Source organism: Manis pentadactyla, chromosome 12 (assembly GCF_030020395.1).
Source record: "Manis pentadactyla isolate mManPen7 chromosome 12, mManPen7.hap1, whole genome shotgun sequence".
NCBI classification, from domain to species: Eukaryota; Metazoa; Chordata; class Mammalia; order Pholidota; family Manidae; genus Manis; species Manis pentadactyla.
In genome coordinates this window covers 56,785,735-56,805,691 of record NC_080030.1, presented here as the reverse complement: position 1 = coordinate 56,805,691, position 19,957 = coordinate 56,785,735, and the positions used below count along the sequence as shown (strand labels likewise).

Sequence of the window (19,957 nt, the reverse complement as noted above, 5' to 3'; positions counted from 1 at the left end):
ATATAAAAGTTATGTTTACACTATACTGTAGTCTAGTAAATATACAATAGCATGATGTCTAAAAAATGTACAAACCTTCATTTAAAAATTCTCTGTTGCTAAAAAATGCTTTCATCTGAGCTTTCAGTGAATCATAATCTTTTTTGCTGGTAGAGGGTCTTGACTGGATGTTGATGGCTACTGACTGAACAGGGTGGTGGTTGCTAAAGATGGGGATGGCTGTGGTAATTTCTTAAAATAAGACAACAGAAGTTTGCCACATTAATTGTATCTTCCTTTAATGAATGATTTCTCTGCTGCATGCAATGCTGTTTGATAGCATTTTACCCACAGTAGAACTTCTTTCAAAATTGAACTCAATCTTCTCAAACCCTGCCACTGCTTTATCAGCTAAGTTTATGGAATATTCTATCCTTTGTTGTCATTTCAACAATTTTCATGGCATATTCACCTGGAGTTTTTGTTGTCATTTCAACAATTTTCATAGCATATTCACCTGGAGTAGATTCTATCTCAAGAAACCACTTCCTTTGCTCACCCTGAAGAAGCAACTCCTCATGCATTCAAGTTTTTTCATGAGATTGCAGCAATTCAGTCACATCTTCAGGCTCTACTTCCAATTCTCATGCTAGTTCTACACCTGCAGTTATTTCTCCCACTCAAGTCTTAAATCCCTCAAAGTCATCCATGAGGGTTGGAATCAACTTCTTCCAAACTCCTGGTAATATTGATATTTGACCTTTTCCCATGCATCACAAATGTTCTTAATGGCATCTAGAATGGTGAATCCTTTGCAGAAGGTTTCAATTTATGTTGCCCAGATCCATGAGAGGAATCACTCTCTATGGCAACTGTAGCCTTACAAAATGTATTTCTTAAAAATACTTGAAAATTGCTTCTGCTGGAGCAGGAAAGAGAGAAGGACCCAGACTGCAGTTTGTAAGCAATAAACAGATTTTAAACTTTCAAAAACAAAGAAAATACTTGAATTGGCTTAAAAATACTGGAACTGAAATGACTCCTTGATCCTAGACGTAGAATGGATGTTGTGTGAGCAGGCATGAAACCACATGAATCTCACTGCACATCTCCATCAGAGCTCTTGAGTGACTAGGAACATTTTTAGTAAGCAATAGTATTTTTAAAGGAATTTTTTTTTCTTAGTGGTAGGTTTCAACAGTTGGCTTAAAATATTCACTAACCCATGTTGTACTATACAAAGAAACCAAAAAGGATGAAAACCAAAGGAAAGGCCACTGCTTTTATCATTAGAAATTTGATGGTGGCCTTAAAAGATCAAAATACTGTCAAGGAAAGAATCTTGATTACAAGGATAAGAAGAAGTAAAAGTGGGCTCACAGATACGATCTACTCAAGAGTTTTATCTAGAAGATCAAAAAGAAAAGGTAACCACAGACTTTGTCAGGGGTAAGTTTGTGTGGTATTCAGACACTGAGTTGCCATGAGCCCTTTTGCTGGCATGTAGGAGAAGAGCCTGTATACACAGGAGGTTATACATGGCAGGAGTTATGTCTAGACCTCCAGACAGCAATTCTGATTCCATCTGGAGCCTGATACAGAAGATAACCCAGCAGAAGGCAGAGGGAAAAAATGTGGGCTGAATTCTAATGATGTTTAAGCACTAAACCTTGATGTGCTGAACCAACTAAGATATACCCTTGGACTTTTCACCCTGAAGAGCCAATAAATTCCCCTTTGGGTTTTATGTTACTTGATGAGATCAGCATACCAAAGAACTATTTTTATTTAGGATTCTATATAAATAATGTAAGAGAACATCTTACAGTGAATTTCACAGATAACAACAATAAAAAAAATTTAGTATGGTCATTAATTTCAGAGTCTGTCCTTGAGCTCTTACCAACACAGCTTGCTAACCAATACTGAAATAACATTGGGTGTTTTGAATTTCACCTTCTCTCCTTTCCTTTCCCTCCTCTGGAAATGCTTAATGAGTAGTGAAAAGTCCTAAAAGGTGAATGAGAAAGAGAACTGGATAGTCAATCCCAAAGGCAGTGAACCCCAAAGATTCTCAGTCAGTAAAAACTTGGCCTCACTAAAGTTATCACTTTCAACAGGTAGTTCTTCCTGGCATACTGCTGGAGGGTGGACAGGAGATTTTCTCTTGTTTGGTTGGTTGGTTTTTGACTATTTCACCAACTCTCCTATCCCCCTCCCCTATGGTACCCACCAGTATGTTCTCTGTTTATGAGTCTATTTCAGTTTTGTTTTTTTAGATTCCATATATAAGTGAAGTCATATGGCAAGTGTTTAGATTTTCCTTTGTATGTTATCATTTGAAATATTCAATACTATCAAAGAATGGTTTTATGAAAAATATAAATCTATTTATAAATCATTTGAGAAGACAAATAAGTTAATGACTTTGTAAAATTTATGGGTTGCATCAGACTTGTTTCATGGTTTATATCTTATGATGGTATATGATATCTGATCCACACAAAAGACATGTATGCAATGCATATGTAAGCTATGAAACCTAATAATAAAAAGTAGTGCTATAGACTGAATGCTTGTTTACCCTCCAGATTCATATGTTGAAAGCTAATCTCATGTGATGGTATTTAGAGGTGAGGTCTTTGGGAGGTGATTAGCTCATGAGGGCAAAATCCTCATAGTGGCCTTATAATAAGGGCCTTACAAAGGGTCTTGGCTCCATTAAGTATGTGAGGACACGATGAAAAAACAGAACAAGGAAGCGGGCCTTCAGATGTGGAATCTGCCAGCATCTTGGACCTGGATTTAGCAACCTCCAGAACTTTAAGAAATACATTTCTGTTGTTTATAAACCACCCAGTCTGTGGTATTATGTTATACGCCCAACAGGACTAAGACAAACAACCTAGAATCACCATTCAACATAAAAACTAGAACATTGCCAACACCAGTGAACCTGTTTTTGTGCTCCTTTGGTTACATCCCTTTACTACTCCTAGAGAAAATCTCTATTCTGAATTTTGCATTCAACATTCCCTTGTATTTCTATATAGTTTCATCATGTGTTTATGTATCCCTAAGCAATCATAGTGTATGTAGACTTGATCTTTCATTCATTATGTTCCTGTGATTCAACCGTAAGAGTACTGTTGAGTCTATTCATATAATTTTTCAATATAATATTAAGCCTTTGATTCCTATCTTGTATTGCTATTCACTTTTTTCCTTTTTCTTCATGCCTAAGGTAATCTGGAGGACTAGGGCGGGGAAGAATATATCCCAGCTAGTGTCTGTATAAAAAGGTCATGGTAGGAATATAGTTTCTCTCTTAGAAGTTATTGATGTAAAGAAAAAGCTGCTAACTCTATTACAGCCTTCCCAGAACAAATTACATAAGAACCCTAAGTAGAAATTACGAGGAACTAGTCATCAAACTTCATTATGGCTTTCAAAAGTGAAGGGAGAGTACTTAGTTTGCTGTTTCTCTTTAAAACACTTAACACATAATTGCTAATATTACAGTCAAAGTTCTGGCCTTATTGGGTCTGTGTTTACATACTATGCCAAATACTTGGTTAAAAAATTAAAATGATTATTCACCAATTAAAAAGAAGAAAAGGGTAATATGTGCTATAATATGGGTGAGCCTCAAAAACATTATGCCAAATGAAAGAAGAAAGTTGCAAGACATGACATATTTTATGATTTATATAATTTATATAATGTGTTTAGGAAAGGCAAATTTATAGATGCAGAATGCAGATCAATGATTGCCTGGGGCTGGGGGCAGAATGAGGATTAGCTGCAAATGGGCAAAAAAAGAACTTTATGGTTATAATTGTATTGTAGTGATGGCTGTAACTCTGCACATTTACTAAAATCATTGGGTTATAAGGGGGAATTGTCTGGTTTATGAGTTTATACTTCAATAGAGCTGCTAAAAAAAATTATCCTGTCATAATGTCTCTAAAATCCTAAATCTGATTATTTTTGGTATTGCTTTTTGATCTCACTTGCTTAATGTTTTTTGATTTCACTTACTGAAGTTGTTTGGGCTTTTGAAGAAACAGGTCAGCTTGCTAAATTTTAACATTTTCATGGACAGTGTGTTATGTGCCCATTTTAAAGTAAAACTTAAATGGGAGAGATACATCAACTCAGGAAACCCTGCTCATGAAGGCGGCATCTGGGTGAGGAAGAAGGAGATTACTCACTAAGGAGCCTAGAATATGACACTGGAAAGAACCACCACTGCACATAGAAGTAGAAATATCCTAAAACAGCAGCAAACTCCCCAAGGGATCCTATATCATGATGAGGAAGGATTACAGGAAACTTCTACTAACACTTTATTTTCCTTCCTGGAGCTCCGGGAGAGGTTTCAGTAACTCAGTGGACAGGTCAATAGCTACTTACACTATTGAGTTACTCACAGCCCTCATTATGACTTATGCATTGCCTAGTCTTTTTAAAACCCTCTTTCCCTCTGCCAGAGGTATTTAAGTTTTTGCTTCCACAGGTTTGCAACACTCAGCTGAGTTTGGTTTGTGATGAGTAGTTGTGAACTGAAGTAGAATAGAACATTGTACACCAAACATGCCTTCAGAGGAAACTAACCACAGAGAGCCAGGAATGAAAGGATGATTTGCCCAAGTTGGTCCCACTCTTTCAGATATAATTTTGAAAAGAACAGCATTTTTACCTCAATACAGATCAGACCTGAAGCTAAAATATAAGGAAATGAAGCTAAAATGTAATAAAATATATTTTTAATTTATAGTTGTGCTTGTGGAGGAGAAAAGGAAGGCAATTGTTTAGATGATTTAAGTTCTTTCTCAAAATACCAGTTTTGTCTGTTTTCTTTGTATTTCAGGAGGAAAAATTGGGGATGGGGTATAGTCCTACTAATGAAAGTTCCCCTAATGGTTTGGCATATATACAAACAATGAAAGTGAATGTGTTAGTGTAGATGTTAACATTCCAGAAACGAACAGTCAAAAAAAGATATTATCATTCCCAGTATTTTCCCTGTAGATAAAATTGTAAGATGATAGACTATACTGCCATCTTACAAATAGCCATCAGCCTAGCTTGCACTACATTTTTATTTTATGTTATGGGGAAAAAAAAGAATATCGTTCCAGATATTTGGTTTCTCAATGGGTCTGAGTTTCGATGGCACTCTGAATATTTTTTTAATAGACAGCAATCACTTGATTTGAAAATTCATTAGTATTCTAAGGTGTGAGAAAGAATGTCTTATTCCTATATGTCATTTTTATAGGTGAACTATCTACAGAGGCTTTGAGAGAATATTACTCTTTTAACTAGTTTCATATGGTATGTGTCAATAACACTTCCAACATAAAAAATGAAAGCCTAGTAAAACATGAGTTGTTTTATATGTCTATGTTTTCTTTAAAATAAGAACACATCTGAATCAAACACCACTAAATAATTCAGTGATGGTAGTGCACCTAAAGAATTTCTCAGGAAGGTCATTTTTTAGCATTTTTTCCCACCAGTCCTGTGTATTTCTGTTAGTATAAGTTACTGCTCAAAATCTAAGCCAGTTTTCATATCTCACCAAAGACCCCATAATAAAGAGAGAACTGTAGGAGAAAAGGGCTTACATGTTATCCTTATCCTATCTTCAACCCATGAAGGTCATATGCTGAAATTTTATTTTCCAAAAGAGTGCAATGCATTCAAAGTAAATTCAGAGAAGCCAGACAGCTTACTATGAGATGGTCCCATTTCTACCTGCGCCACTTAAAGTATTTCATTGTGCTACAAGCCTGCATTGCAAACAAAAAGGCCTTTGTCCTAACAATACCCTGCAAGGAAAAAATAGAAATATACCTCTTTTCCATGTTAACATTGTAGAAATCAGTCCCACAGGACACTGAAACTAGAATCTAGTCAAAATCATTGTATTAGATAATAATTTTAGCAGATTATCATAAATGCCATGTTTATAAGTAAATATCTGGTCTCTTACTTTCAGAAGACCCTTAATGTTTTACGAATTTGTATTTTAACAATGGAATCCTTGTCTCAAATACACCCTTCTTTCGTTTGTAACTGTGCTTGTGACTACTTGATCTACTTATTTTTCAGTTTTACAATAATGGCTCTTAATAAAGAATAGTTATTTACTTCTCTTAATTTGTATTTGTCAATGTTAAGAAGAAAATATTGTGTACTCCAAAGTTTTGCTACATCATGAAAAATAAAAGAAATTCAGAATTAGCTGTCCCCTCTGAGTTGCAAACTGATTGAGTAAGCAGAGATGGGGACAGAAGGGCACTTGAGCAGGGCAGGGCAGCTGACTGGAGTAGACCCAGGTCCTTACTAGCTCCAGCTTCCCCCAAACGACCGAACAATACAGATGCTTGCGTGGTCCAGAATAAATTTTCACTGGTTGTGTTAGGATAGACAGTTAGATAGACATGAGCAGGAGGGAAGAATAAAGGATGGCAGAACACCCAGTCTCCTCTCAGACTGCTCTGTCCCCCTTACACCAACCCCTTCTTGTGTTTTAGCACAGAATGATGAGCAAAAGATATAGGTCTCAAGGCCTTTCCCAATTTTGGAGCATGTGCATTTAATGAAAACTTTGTCCTCTAGTAACCCTGATATCATTATAAATATCATTTACATTGTGGTTTTGGCCCTTCCCCCAGATTTTGCTTAGGTACTCATGGGAAAATGATGGATGCAAGTACTCTCCTTAATGGCAAAATAATGAATAATATGTGAAATAATTGTTTCAGTTCATAGATGATTTTTTAAGATATTTTGCAAGACTTGAAATGTATATGAATATAAATACATACATGAAAATTATAAACACTAAACTAGAAGCTATTAAAACTTGAGCAACACTAAAACAGAGACTTCATGATTCTACTACCTGCCTCCATTTAATGTGAAATCACATGTAAATATATTATTCAAGACGTATGATTATTTTCCAGTCTGTTCTAAAACTGTAAAACCTTAATTTAACAGCATCTCTTTTAGAAACATTTTTGTGTGAAAGGTGATCTCTTGATTGATTGAAGCCCCCCACCTACTTGCCCCACCACCAGAAGTAAAGACTGGCTCCATTTTCCATACATATAAAGATCCAAAGTAAGTCTAAATTTCTTCATGATGCAAATTACTAAATATATTCTAATTACCCACTTTGATTCTCTCACTCCATGAAGACCCAACTTGAGATTTTTGGTTATAGTCATAGATAGTATAAGTCACAAAGCAAAAAATGGAGTTGTGTAGTGGGTCAAATAATATCCCTGCAAAATTCATGTCCACCCAGAACCCCAGAATGTGACCTTGTCTGGACATAGGATCTTTGCAGATATAATTAAGAGAAGAATAAAAACAAGATCATACTGGATTCAGGTGTGGCCTAAATCTAATGAGAGTCTGGTTACAAAAGACAGGGAAGGACAGAGAATGTCCTAAGAAAATGAAGATAGAGACTGAAGTAATGTGATCACAGCCAGGGATACCTGGGGACACCAGAAGCTGAAGAGGCAAGGGAGGATACTTCCCCAGGGTCTTCAGAGGGGGGATGGCCCTGTGCACACCTTGATTTTGAACTTCTGGACTCCAGAACCGTGAGAAAATTTATTTCTGTTGTTTTAAGCCACCCCGTTTTGTGGTAATTTGTTACAGAAGCCCTAGGAAACTAATATAAGTCTCAGGTTCTGAATCCATTTGTCAATCACAAATACAAAAGACCTAAGTTATTTAAGGTACTGGCCTTTCTCTACAAGAATGATATTGGAGGCCAGGATTCTAGGATGTGACTTTTGGTTCCTGGTTAGTTGGCTAGAAAAAGGTGTTCTTTGTTTTGTTTTCATAACTGAGCTCTAATTTTAAAAGTTGTTAACACAAAATCAAAGAATAGGCAGCAGATCATGTTCGTTGTAAATAGTCAATTTTCTTTTCTAAGAAACACAAGCAATTATTTAGAATGGATCCATATCTCAGCAAATCATTAATAGAATTCCAACACTTTAAAAACACAGACATTCAAAAGAAATGCTAACCCAACATCAATTTTAAGATAAACATCCAAAATAAAAATAGTTGCAATCTTTGGTAATATATTTTAAATGTAGCGACTTGCACAGTAAAGAAACTTGTAATTTTTTTTAACTCTAGGGTCAAATGCTTGATGATATAAATGACCTACTGTGGGACCCTTACAAAATACGCTACATCTTTATTCCACAGACTTCATTAATTTAATTTGGGGGTGTGGGGGAATGATTTTTAATGAAGAACTATTTTAACCACCAGAAAGTGAAGGGAAAAACTTAAGTAGTTACAGTTTAATACTGACAAGATTTTTAATGTTGTGACTGAAACAATGAGCTGCTTTCTATCCAAAATAGAATTCTAGATTTTACTGAAATTGCTCCTCTCTGCCTGACACACACACTTTTTTAGGGCTTGGTTTTTAGAGAAGGTGTTTGTTTTTGTTGTTGGAAGTCTTTTATTCTTTACAATCCTACCCCTAGTCCAAAGTGAAAATGAAAACAAAACAATAAAATGCTACTGTCAAAAAGGGCCTTAGAGATAAGAATCACAGCAACCACCACCATTACAAACAATTTTTATATATAAATAAAATTTTGCTATATGTTAAACATTAAGGTAAGTCACATTACATATATTATCATCACATTACATACATCACAAGCACTAGATGACCCATCCCTCCTCTCATCACATTGAATAGGATGCTGAGACCCAGCAAAGTTAAGGGACTTGCCCAAGTTCACACAACTAGTTAATTGTGTAAGCAGAAGTTGGACTCAGTCACTTGGTTCATAGACCAAAAGTGTTCTGCTATCTTGCAACAACTTATGAGAACAAAATCATAATTCTATTAAGAATTATAATTCTACTCATTATATTCAAGAATTATTATAATTCTATTCATGTTATATAATTTAATAAGATATGAGCATTACATTTTCCATCTAACATTTATTCACTCTTCTGCCCAAATTCATTTGAAAATGTTATATACTCTATCCCTCCTAGGCAGATTGTCTCACTGTGGCCAGTTTTCCATTAGGGTTAAAAGAAAAAAGAATTTATTTATTCATAGGAGAGGAAGTTTAGTATCTAACATTCTAGCACAAATAATACTGGCTTTATCTAAAATATGTCAAAGTGACCAGTTAAAAATACCCCAGCACAGTCAATCAACTCTTTGTTTTGTCTATAGAGTAATCCCCTAAACCATGTGGTAAATTTTATTACTGAATTGATCTAACCCATGTCTATTTCTGTGTGGGAGCTGTGTGGCATACTCAAAGGCACTGGATGAAGAATTCCTAAATTCTTCTACTAATGGCTTCTTTAGAATTGATTTAGAGCTTCTAACTGAAGAATGGTCCTCCTTTCTCTAGGAGAACTGCCCTTTGCAAAGTTTAGGAATGAGTATCAGATGACCCTCCTCGTCATAGACCATGAATCTGGATTTAAAGCGCTCCGTCTTAATGATTCCTCAAAATAGAAAACCAAGACAAACAAACCTAAAGTTTGTTGTTCTTATTGTTGTCATTGCTATTGGTATAATAACATTGGTACATGGCAAACCCTCAAAGGACAGAAGAGTCTTAAGCATATTTTCTCTTACTCCTGAATAGTTTGGAAATTAGAAATAATACTTAAGAAAAACCACCTTTTCAGTTATAATTTCCAAAGATAAATGCTATGGACTGATTTGTGTCCCCCTCATCACCCCAAGAAAATTCCTTTGTCAAAGCCCTAATCTCCAATGTCACTGTACTGGGGCAAGGAATCTGCTTGCTCTCCACCCTCTTTTTCATCCTTCCTGAGGGCAGGTAGGGGTAAACTGACTTCACCTTTGTATGTGGAAGGATTCCGCTGCCCTCCCACAGGATGGCAGAGTAACAAGAGAAGGAACCCAAGTCTCTGCGTGTCTTTGTGGAGCCAAGTCACCCATCCACCCTGGACCAACTGCCTAGCTCTGCATTGATAAGTGGCTCTTGTCTGACCCACTGTATTTTGGAGTTGTGTTCATACTCTAAAGAACACACATATCTTACAGTTTATAGTGTAACTTCCATACCCTATGGTGTAGAACATCCACTCACTGGTTCACCAACTGTTTGTTAAGTGTATATGATGTATCTGCCCAGCTCTAGGTTCTGAGCATGCCACAGAGCACAGCACACAAAGTCCCAGCACTCCGGAAGCTTTCACTATAGTGAAGGGGGAGCAAGGGGAGATGGGATGCAGGAGCAAGAGACTGTAACAAAGTAAACATGATTAAACAAAATAATTTCCAAACATATTAGTAGTTTAAAGTGAGGGCTCTAGAGTCTCGTTGTCTATGTTTAAATCTTGACTCTGCCATTTATTCATTGTGGTAACCAGCCTCCAAGGACGACCCCACCACCACAGCCCCACTAAACCATACCTCCTGGTATTCATGCTGTTATACAGGTCCCTCTCTTTGAATCTGGGTGGGCCCCATTACTTGCTTTTGACCAGCAGAATGAGGCACAAGTGGTATGTGTCTTCCGAGGCTAGGTCATAAGAAGAGTTTCAGCCTCCACCTGGGTCTTATACAACGCTCACTTGGGAGGAGGCCAGCTACCATGTAAGAAGCTCAGCCACTTGATTCTGCCAGGCTGAGGAAGCCATGTGCAGAGGCTGTATGGAAAGAGATGCCTGACCAGAACCTAGCTGTCCTAGCCATCTCACTAAGACCATGGGTCTGGTAATGAAGAAGTCACCTTTGATGTACAGCCTAATCAAGCTCTCAGAGGACTCCGGCTCCAGCTGCCGTCTGGCTGCAACAACACGAGACACCTGTCGTAAGAACCATCCAGGAGAGTCCAGTCAACCTACAGAACCAAGACAGGTAGTAATAGCTTACATCAGCAATTTGGGCTATTACACAGCAGTAGACAAGAGAACACACACTTTGTGAATGAAGCATGTTTCTTAATTTCTATGTCTGTTTTCTCATCTGCAAGTTTCCTATATCATATAAGACTGTTATTAGAATAAAATGAGTTAATCTGGAAAGTGCATGCAACAGTGTCTGGTTTGTGGTAAATGCTTAGCAAATGTTGGCTACTATTACTTACTGTTAATAAATAAAATACGATGATGGGCTGGAAATATTCTTAAGGGGATACTCAGGGAAGTTCTTACATGGAAGGTGACACTTGAGCTTAGACCTAAGAAACAAAGAACCAGCTATGCAGAGAGCCAGAGGGGATCATCCAAACAGGAAAAAGAGCAGGGACAAGGGTCATGGGGTGGACACTGACAAGGACAAGGGTCATGGGGTGGACACTGATAGAGTGTCCTTGAGGGACACAAACATGTTGAAGGGTAGTAAGCAAAGTTAAGAGTCATGCAAGCCCTAGTAAGAAATTTGGATTTTATATTAAACACAATGGGGAGCTGGGAAGCTCTGAGGGACTTTAAACAGGTGGATAACTTGGACTACTCTGTTGGAAATGGATTTTAGAAGGACAAGAATGGAAACAAAAAGATCCTTTAGGAGACTTTTATAGTTATTTAAGTAGAGAATTTTGATCACTTGGACCAGAGATTAGCAGAGGAGATACAGAGAAGAGGACAGATTTGAGGATGTGCTTATGGAAGGGGTGTCCTTTGGGTGCTATTAAGCCCCCATGGTAGAGATGAGATTTTATTTTAACAGGGTCATTCTGGAATTTAAATTACTTAAACCCCCTACCACAAACCTATCTCATTTTGTGTAATTTAGGATGCAATTGCTACTGAATGGACTACCAAAAATATAAGTTTTTTCATGCATATTATTATTCAAATAGGAAAAACAATTCAAAGAAATCTGGCTTAGTGGAAGGAGTATTACAGTGCAAATCAGGACACAAGTTCACGAGGCAATATTATTACTGATGACATATGTGAACCTGAACAAAATTCCTGACCACCTTGAGCCTCCTTGGTTCTCAGCCCCATCCAGTTAGGGCAGCTCTATTTTAAAAATACTACATCACCTGGAAATAATCCATATTTCTAAGGTCAAAGGTCACACTCTCACTAAGGTCAGAGGTTACACTCTCAGGATTTTCCTGTTGGTCCTGGGATCTAAACTCCATGATTCTGGGCTCCTTAACACATAAAACCATGAGGACGTAATCACAAGGAGTTAATCTCCAAGAAGAGGCTTTGATTCTAATGCTCATCTTCTCCTCACATGACAGGAAGGAGTCTGACAGTTGGCCTCTATCTGTTTTATAGCCATCAATAAACCATATTTATCATACATGCTTTATAGGTATCTTTCATATAATCCACAATATTTATTCTTTTAAGGAAAACTTGGTCTCAGGCTTTCCATTAAGATACAGAAAGTCATTACTCAAGCAAGTTTTTCAAAAACTTCATTGTTGTGGGTAGAAAGTCTCTGGCATACATTGCTATTAAGATTTCCTGGCAGTTCTTTCTGTAGTATCAACAGAAAGATTCTATATAAAATGACAGAATGGAGGCAAAGAACCTCATGTGTGCCTGACTAGAGAGGTGTTCAGTTTTTCCTTCCTTCTTTCCTAATATTGAGTGAGTCTAATAAAATTATTCTAATATTAAAAGACTTAGGAGGCCATTAAACTGGGTCTATAAAGTTTTTACCTCTCACTATCTGCCTGAGTTTCCTTCGGCCAATTTGCTTCTTAAGGTAAACTCTCTCCTCCATGTGCACAGGCCTGGCTGCTTTCAAAGTCACAGTATGCAACACACGGGATGCCAGATTATCTCATGGGTCTAAAAACCACAATGAGTCTTCCTTTGGGTTTTATTGTTTTTGTTTGCCAGCTTTAAATCATAGTGCTGTGGCATTAGATCTACAATTCACTGAATGAAATGTGAAAGGGCAGGGAGGGTAGGTGACTACTGATCATAAATGATGCCAGGTAAAGATAACATCAACACCCTGCATCACTGTTATTGACCTCCTTAGACAGCCACCAATCCCACTCACTTAGGCTATATTCACTTCAGCTCTCATAATATGACAGGCCAGCACCATTACAATTTCAACAAGGGATGATAATGCTAAGGTCACCATTTAATAAAATAGAATCAGGTTTCAGTGGACTTGTTAGCAGAAGGTGCAAAGCAATCAGTAGCAAAAGGATACAGTGACAATGATGTTGAATGGCGAAGGCGGCACCAATTTGCCTAGGTCAGCACATTGTTGAAGTGGGGGGTGGTTACTATCAAATAAAGAGAATAACACTCCTGATGGTGTTAATTAGAAATGAAGGGAAAAGAGAGAATTAGCAGTTTCACCAATTTGCCAGCCTGTGTGGGTTCTGGACAAAAAATAGGGTGTATTAGAAAAGGATTACAATTTGAATTTAGAGATACATTCCCCCTACATCAGGGAAGAAAATATGATGGCATATGAAATCATTTCAAAAGAAGCCTATGAGGTTTTCCTTCCCATAAAAAAGGAATCAAATTATTCCATCCAAATGCAATTGAATCAAATTTGAACTTCCTGAAAATTTATCAGTTGATAAACCAGGATTTAAGTTCAAGGATACATTCCATGCCTAATCTTTATTTTACAACTTCTGGAGATAAATTTTCCTTAGCACTAAAATCTTTCAAAGATAGCCTTTCTTGCAAAACAAATTGTTAGAAGTGTGCAGCAAATTGACCAGATGTCTCTGGGGTACAAACTCTCTCTTAAAAATAAGGTAAAAATTTTAATAACTATTTCATGCTTTTCTGCCACTAGTTTTCTATTTAGTGATGTTCAAAGTATTTCTCCTGTTACTGAAAGAGTTAATACAGCTTCTCAAAATTGCTTCTCTCCTCACAAAATATAGTATATAAATTTGGGAGAATTTAGAACAGCTTAAGTTACAGCCTAGCTGATTTTCTCAGTAGAATCCAACAGTAAGTCACTTCCCCACCCATTTGTTCCTAAGTGTTTATTAGCAGGGATAGGCACAAAATGTCAAGAGAAAAAAAATATTGTTCGTACTAATCTACTTTCATCAAGACTTCACATCAAGATACTTAAATAACAGCCTTCTCATCTTGCTCCCAAACTGGCAGCCATCATTAGAGAGTTTTTACAATCACCCCAAAGTTCATTATTGAACTTCACTAGCCCTTCCCAGCCTAAATACATCACTGCAGGATAAGTAGACTTGATTCTTTACCATCTACAGAATAATAATAATAATTGCCAGGCACAAAAGCCAGTTTGTGGCAGTAAGTTAGTTTTGTTCCCTTCCAGAAATTGCTATCCTTAACTTTGACAAAAATAGCAGAAGCCTATTCAGTGGTACATATTACTATGATTGATACTATCCCCCCAAAAGCCTGAGCAGCCTACCAGCTAAGGTGTGGCAGAAAAACAGATCTTCTCCCTCCCCCAATAAAAGAGTGTCCCAAGAAGCAAAATCTTTACAGCTTAATACCCTGGTATGTGATAAGGCCATAGTTCTGATTCAAATTATTATCCTGTGCCAGAGCCCAAATAAATAATCTGTGGATATCTCAGTAGCTATACAAACACACATGTACACACGCACACACACTTTTCACAAAGTATTGGCCAATCCCCATTTTCACATAACTCTTTGAATCTAAAAATAACTTTAACTTTCATGTCTTACCAAGACTGAGACAAGGGAGGGCAAACCAAAGAAAATTAGTGTGGAAATCAGTGGGGAAATGTTTAACAGGCCTGCTGGGTGTTCTCTTAATGCTGTCTCAGATCCCAGATTAAATTATTATACTTTCTGTGTTGTAATACCGGGTCATTTGTGCCTGCAGACAAAGGCAACTTCAACTTGATATTTCTGTCATCCCTGCTGTGGGAAGAGTCCTTTTCCTGGTTTATAACATCAGTCACTCTCTCACAATAAATCTTGGTGGTGGATATGGTCATTTAAATCTCCACCTGCACAAACAACAGAAAATAAGAGAGCTCATAAATCTCTACACTGGTGATTAACAAATTTTGGATCCTGGGCAAAGATATTATGGTAGTGGGGGGGGTGTCTCACTGATTCATTAATAAAGACTGATTTGCTGACAATCTGTTTAGTTTACAGCATAGGGGGAAAACAAACAAGACCCTGCTAACAAAACAAAACGTTGGAGGTTAGTGAATTCCCAGCTGAGCCCCGGATTAGAGATATGATATCTTAACGTAGGAGAGAGGTGCAGACTCTGGGCCAAAAGCTTAGAAGCCACTCCTACACTTTGCTCGAGCCCCTCATCTGCAATGCCTAATTGCAAGAAACCTGGAGAAGGAGGAAGAGAGATTCACGCTTTTATTCTCTCTGATTTCATTTCACCAATTTCATTCAGTCTCTTGGTTTCATCTGCTTTACTCCTTACTCTCCCGGTTTCCTTATTCTCCAGGAGAGATGGTCCAGGCTGGGGTTAGGGATAGAAAAGAAGCTGTCCCAAAGGAATACTACTGCCTAGTGTTTTGTGATGTCAGCTTCATATGTGGAACCCCGGTAGCAAAAGTAAGGAGAAAGCAAAGGCAGCCCGGGGAGGGAGGTGACAAGAATCCCCTGGCAAAGTCCCGTGTCTGAGAGCAACTAAGATTCTTAAGACAAGGCTGAATGCATTTCTAGAAAGAAATTTAGGGGTAAGTTTTAATTGCATTAAGAGAAGATTATCAACTGGCAAAGTACTCTCCGCATGCTCCTATTACTCTATCTCATCCCTCCTCCCCACTTCCACTAAATTGTCAGTGTGTAGGTGTGCAATGGCCAAGTATGTTTGTGCATACACAGGCAGTTCTTTGATGTCTTTAAAGTGACCAGGTGTAGATGGATTTTTTTGGTACTTTTCTCTGCTGTCACCCTAAAGATTCTACAGAGCACCTGTTTTCTTAATTTCCCCCACTTAAGGTGGGGAGATATCCACAGTGTTATGGGGCTGTTGGCAGAGGACAACTGATCCCTGCCTGGGTCTTCTTAACTGGTGTACTCTTGCGGGGCAGCGGAATGAGGGATGCTTGTGAAATTTGTGGGTGGAAGGCCCAGAAAGAGCAAAAGGATCTGGTCATTTTCCTAAAGTTCTCAGGAATAGCCAGCTATGACCTCTTAAGGGGGAAAGCTGGCCTTAGGAGTTGGGCCCTGTGGGTGGAGCCTGCTCCTCTTTGGCCAGGCCCAAGTGGAAGGTGTCTGGTATTTGCGTGTTGCAGTTGAATTGATTCACATTACAAGTTGGAAATCAGGGTCTGTGCGTGAGAGTTTCCCTCCGATTATGAAAGGGGTCTAAGAGGTTGCTGGGGCCTAGCAGGCCCCTCCCCTGGGCTGCAAGGATCCGCCTCTCTATTCCCCAGATAAATTCCTAGTGTCCACCAAATTCCTCAGCGCTCTCTCACACTCCTCTAAGGCCACGACTCCGGGGTGGGGAAACAGAGCGCCGTCTTCCTTCCCGCAGAAGCCCTCGCGGTTCCATCTCGCAACTCTGCGAAGGGGAAAGGAGTGTGAGACTCCACCAGACCCCTAGCTCCAATCCCCAGCACCGGGTGGCTGCTCCACACTCCACGCTTGGGGGCCCATTGGTTTCGGGGGTTCGCTCTCTCCCTCCCTCTCTACTCTCTCCTCTTTCTCCTCCCTCCCTTCCCTCTGTCTCTCTCATCCTCTCCCCCAAACATGTCCACCGGCTCTCTCAGCGATGTGGAGGATCTTCAAGAGGTGGAGATGCTGGACTGCGACGGCCTGAAAATGGACTCGAACAAGGAGTTTGTGACTTCCAACGAGAGCACCGAAGAAGGCTCCAACTGTGAGACCGGGTCTCCCCAGAAGGGCCGTGGCGGCCTGGGCAAGAGGAGGAAGGCGCCTACTAAGAAGAGCCCCTTGAGCGGGGTCAGCCAGGAGGGGAAGCAGGTCCAGCGCAACGCGGCCAACGCGCGCGAGCGGGCCCGGATGCGGGTGCTGAGCAAGGCCTTCTCCAGGCTCAAGACCACCCTGCCCTGGGTGCCCCCGGACACCAAGCTCTCCAAGCTGGACACGCTCAGGTTGGCGTCCAGCTACATCGCCCACTTGAGGCAGATCCTGGCGAACGACAAGTACGAGAACGGTTACATTCACCCGGTCAACCTGGTAAGTGCTCGCGCGCTGCAGCGGTGCTCCGTGCGCCCTCGCCCAGCGCGACCACAGCCCTGCCTGCGGTGTGCGTGTGCGCGCGCCTCGGCCACCACCAGCCCAGCGCCTCCTGGGACCTTTGCAGGAGATCCCCACACGGCCCTCGCTCTCTGCCCTCTCTTCAAGCCGCCGAAGCGGGGTGATTTATGCGAGTGTTTGACGTGGCAGCCCAGTTAGGACTTTGCAAGTGTCTGGAGCTGGCATCTGCGCCAGCACCATCCGGGCTGGTGAGGGATAGGGAAATTGACAAGCTGTTGCGCCCCGAAAAGGCATTTTATGAATCCCTTTATTCTTCTTTTAGCTGAAAAGTAGAACTTGATTTTTCCCTCAATTTCTTGGAAATAAAAGCACTCAACTCTGTTTCTGTTCCAAATATATTTAGGACCGTTAGCGTTGGACACATTCATGCCCCCCATAATTGTCATAAAAATTCCCAATTACTTAAACATGCTACACTTCTCCAGTAGGTGGATTAACATTTTTAAATCCAGAATTTACAGCAAATCTCAACATAATCAGTGCATTTTCACTAGGATTAGTGTAATAAATATAAAATAGGTCACTCTCATCCAAGGTTTAAGAATGTTTTTTATCTTTAAAGCAATGCCCTTTCAGCCTGTTTATTTTTTAAATAAAGTAATGCTCATTGAGGTTAATATTTTTTCACAAATGCATTTTATTCTTTAAGAAATATATTTTAATTTCTTTTTATTTGGCTTAATTTTAAAGCTTCTAGGCTCTAAAGAAAAACAACTTACTAGCACCTCTGTTTATATATGATAAGGAGAGGTTTCCCTTTAAAAGTCGTCTTATCACTAGCACTAGTGAGAGGTTTGAAGGTTTAAATTGTCTTCTCACTGAATTGGCCTCAGGAATTGCGAGAAAGGCAAAACCACATTTTGAAGTGAAAAATATTTTCCCTTCCAGTTAGAAGTTTATATTTCGAATTAGATGAATAAATAGCTTTTTAAAATGTGGAACTAAAATGAAAGTACTGCCTTCATTTACAATCGCTGCTGCTTTCATTTTGGAATAAAAAAGTTAAGTGTGCTTTGTTATAAAACATCATGGAAAAAGGAAGAGAGAGCTATGCTTGCTCAGCCCAATAAGAGGACGATCTTAAATGAAATATGCGTGTATAATTTTTTCTTCACATTATTTTTTTTTTCCTTAAGAGCTAGCAATTAATTTAGAAACTGTGGCCAAACCCCGCGTTTGTGATGAAGGAAACGAAAGTTGACACTAGGGAAATACATGGGGGTGAACGGAAGACAGCCAGGAAGGCCGACCAGAATCTCAGTAGCCGGGCCACAGTGGCTGTTCTCGGACACGGTGCTCAGTGGGCGCGAGGTCCTTCTTGGCCTCTCGGCTTAAACTCACCCTGGCATCTGCCTCTGGGCTGTTCCAAGGCAAGAGTTTACCAAGGGTCTCCTCTCTAAGATTTCTGTTCAAGCCTAGTGTGAACCCCTTTACCACCCGGAGCCGTGATTTGGCGTCCATGCTGCTTTTTGCTTTATCCAGCCATGGGGCGCACCAGGACACCTAGTAAACTGCAGAGATAACGTCTCTCCAGCAGGCTGCCAGCCCCCAGCGTGCTGCTGCGAGCCTACCCCACCCCGCCTCCACTGCCACTTACCTCCTCCACCCTCTTCTCTCCTGCAGACGTGGCCCTTTATGGTGGCCGGGAAACCCGAGAGTGACCTGAAAGAAGTGGTGACCGCAAGCCGCTTATGTGGAACCACGGCGTCCTGACCTTGGAGGTGTGAGTCTGGGAAAGGAAAAGCGCGTTCCCGGGGGGAACGGCCCCGGGAAGGCGACCCCTGTCCTCCCTGCTCTCTGTCTCTGCTTCCCCTCGCAACGCTCCTCTCCCTGTCCCACCCTTCGAGAACACTTTACAGCGACGAGGAGATTCGTTTCCAAACCAGAGGAAATCAACTGTACTTAACAAAGATTCCCATCTATTTAACTTGATTAACTTCTACCATGAATGACTCTGCGAGCCTTGCTGGTCCAAGTGCAATATGTAATTATAAATATATAAATAGATAATATTAGAGCCTATCAATGTGTATCTTTTGTACAATATGTTGTAAAATGTAGATCATAGAATAGCTGACTTTGACAGTCACATTTATAAAGTAATTCACTTAAAGATATCTATTTTTTTCAAACAAGTTTTGCTACTTTCAAAAAATAAATCTTTCTTTATATTGCTAAAAGACCTGACATTGGTGTGATATTTTAAATTTTTTATTTGGAATGGAGAAGCTTGATAGCAAAAGTGGTTCTTTTGACCCTCAATCCGAATTTCTAGAGATAGAAAAGGCTTAAATAAATACGATTTGCGCTCTGAAGGTGCCAATCATATTTTGCACTGAAACCTCAAAAAGAAACTGCTGTCTCAGGTTTGCAGGGTACTTTTGACAACATTAGAAGTAATTGAAATGTAAATAAGAAAAGGATTAAAGTTATTAACAGTTACACAATTCAAGAGAAAGACGCACAAAAAAGGAAAATCCGATTTTCATGTATTCCGCAGTATAATTGATGACACGAGCAGGAAGGTAAATTCCATATTTTCTAACTGTCCAGGCGTGGACATGAACCCAAACAACCCAAAGTTGCAAACCAGAAGAAATAATGAGAATTATGAAAAATGTAAATTCCGTAACACTTAAGATGTGTTTTACATTTTCAAAGTGCTGCAACACACATTTTGTATTTCCTATTAATAATTTGTAGATTTCTTCTCACAGCCCAACATGCCTGCTATCAGTTATGCTTAG

General features: G+C 39.4%; 1 protein-coding gene across 2 annotated transcripts; it reads left to right on the top strand.

The window, feature by feature from the left end:
* Positions 1 to 16,376: 16,376 nt before the first annotated feature.
* TCF21 (transcription factor 21) lies at positions 16,377 to 19,391 on the top strand. Of its 2 annotated transcripts, XM_036903747.2 has the most exons (3): positions 16,377 to 16,552; positions 16,700 to 17,129; positions 18,834 to 19,391. In XM_036903747.2, the coding sequence occupies exons 2-3, from the start codon at positions 16,728 to 16,730 to the stop codon at positions 18,921 to 18,923; spliced, it is 492 nt and encodes a 163-aa protein (XP_036759642.1). In that variant the 5' UTR covers positions 16,377 to 16,552; positions 16,700 to 16,727; the 3' UTR covers positions 18,924 to 19,391. The 2 variants fall into 2 exon arrangements, with proteins under 2 accessions (XP_036759642.1, XP_036759641.1); XM_036903746.2 differs by having other exon boundaries at positions 16,377 to 17,129.
* Positions 19,392 to 19,957: the final 566 nt, after the last annotated feature.

Excerpts from the sequence above, each read along its gene's own strand:
- TCF21 (XM_036903746.2), top strand. The coding sequence starts at position 16,680 with ATGTCCACCGGCTCTCTCAGCGATGTGGAGGATCTTCAAGAGGTGGAG. Across the intron at positions 17,130-18,833 it reads ACATTCACCCGGTCAACCTG|ACGTGGCCCTTTATGGTGGC; the intron begins GTAAGTGCTCGC and ends TCTCTCCTGCAG.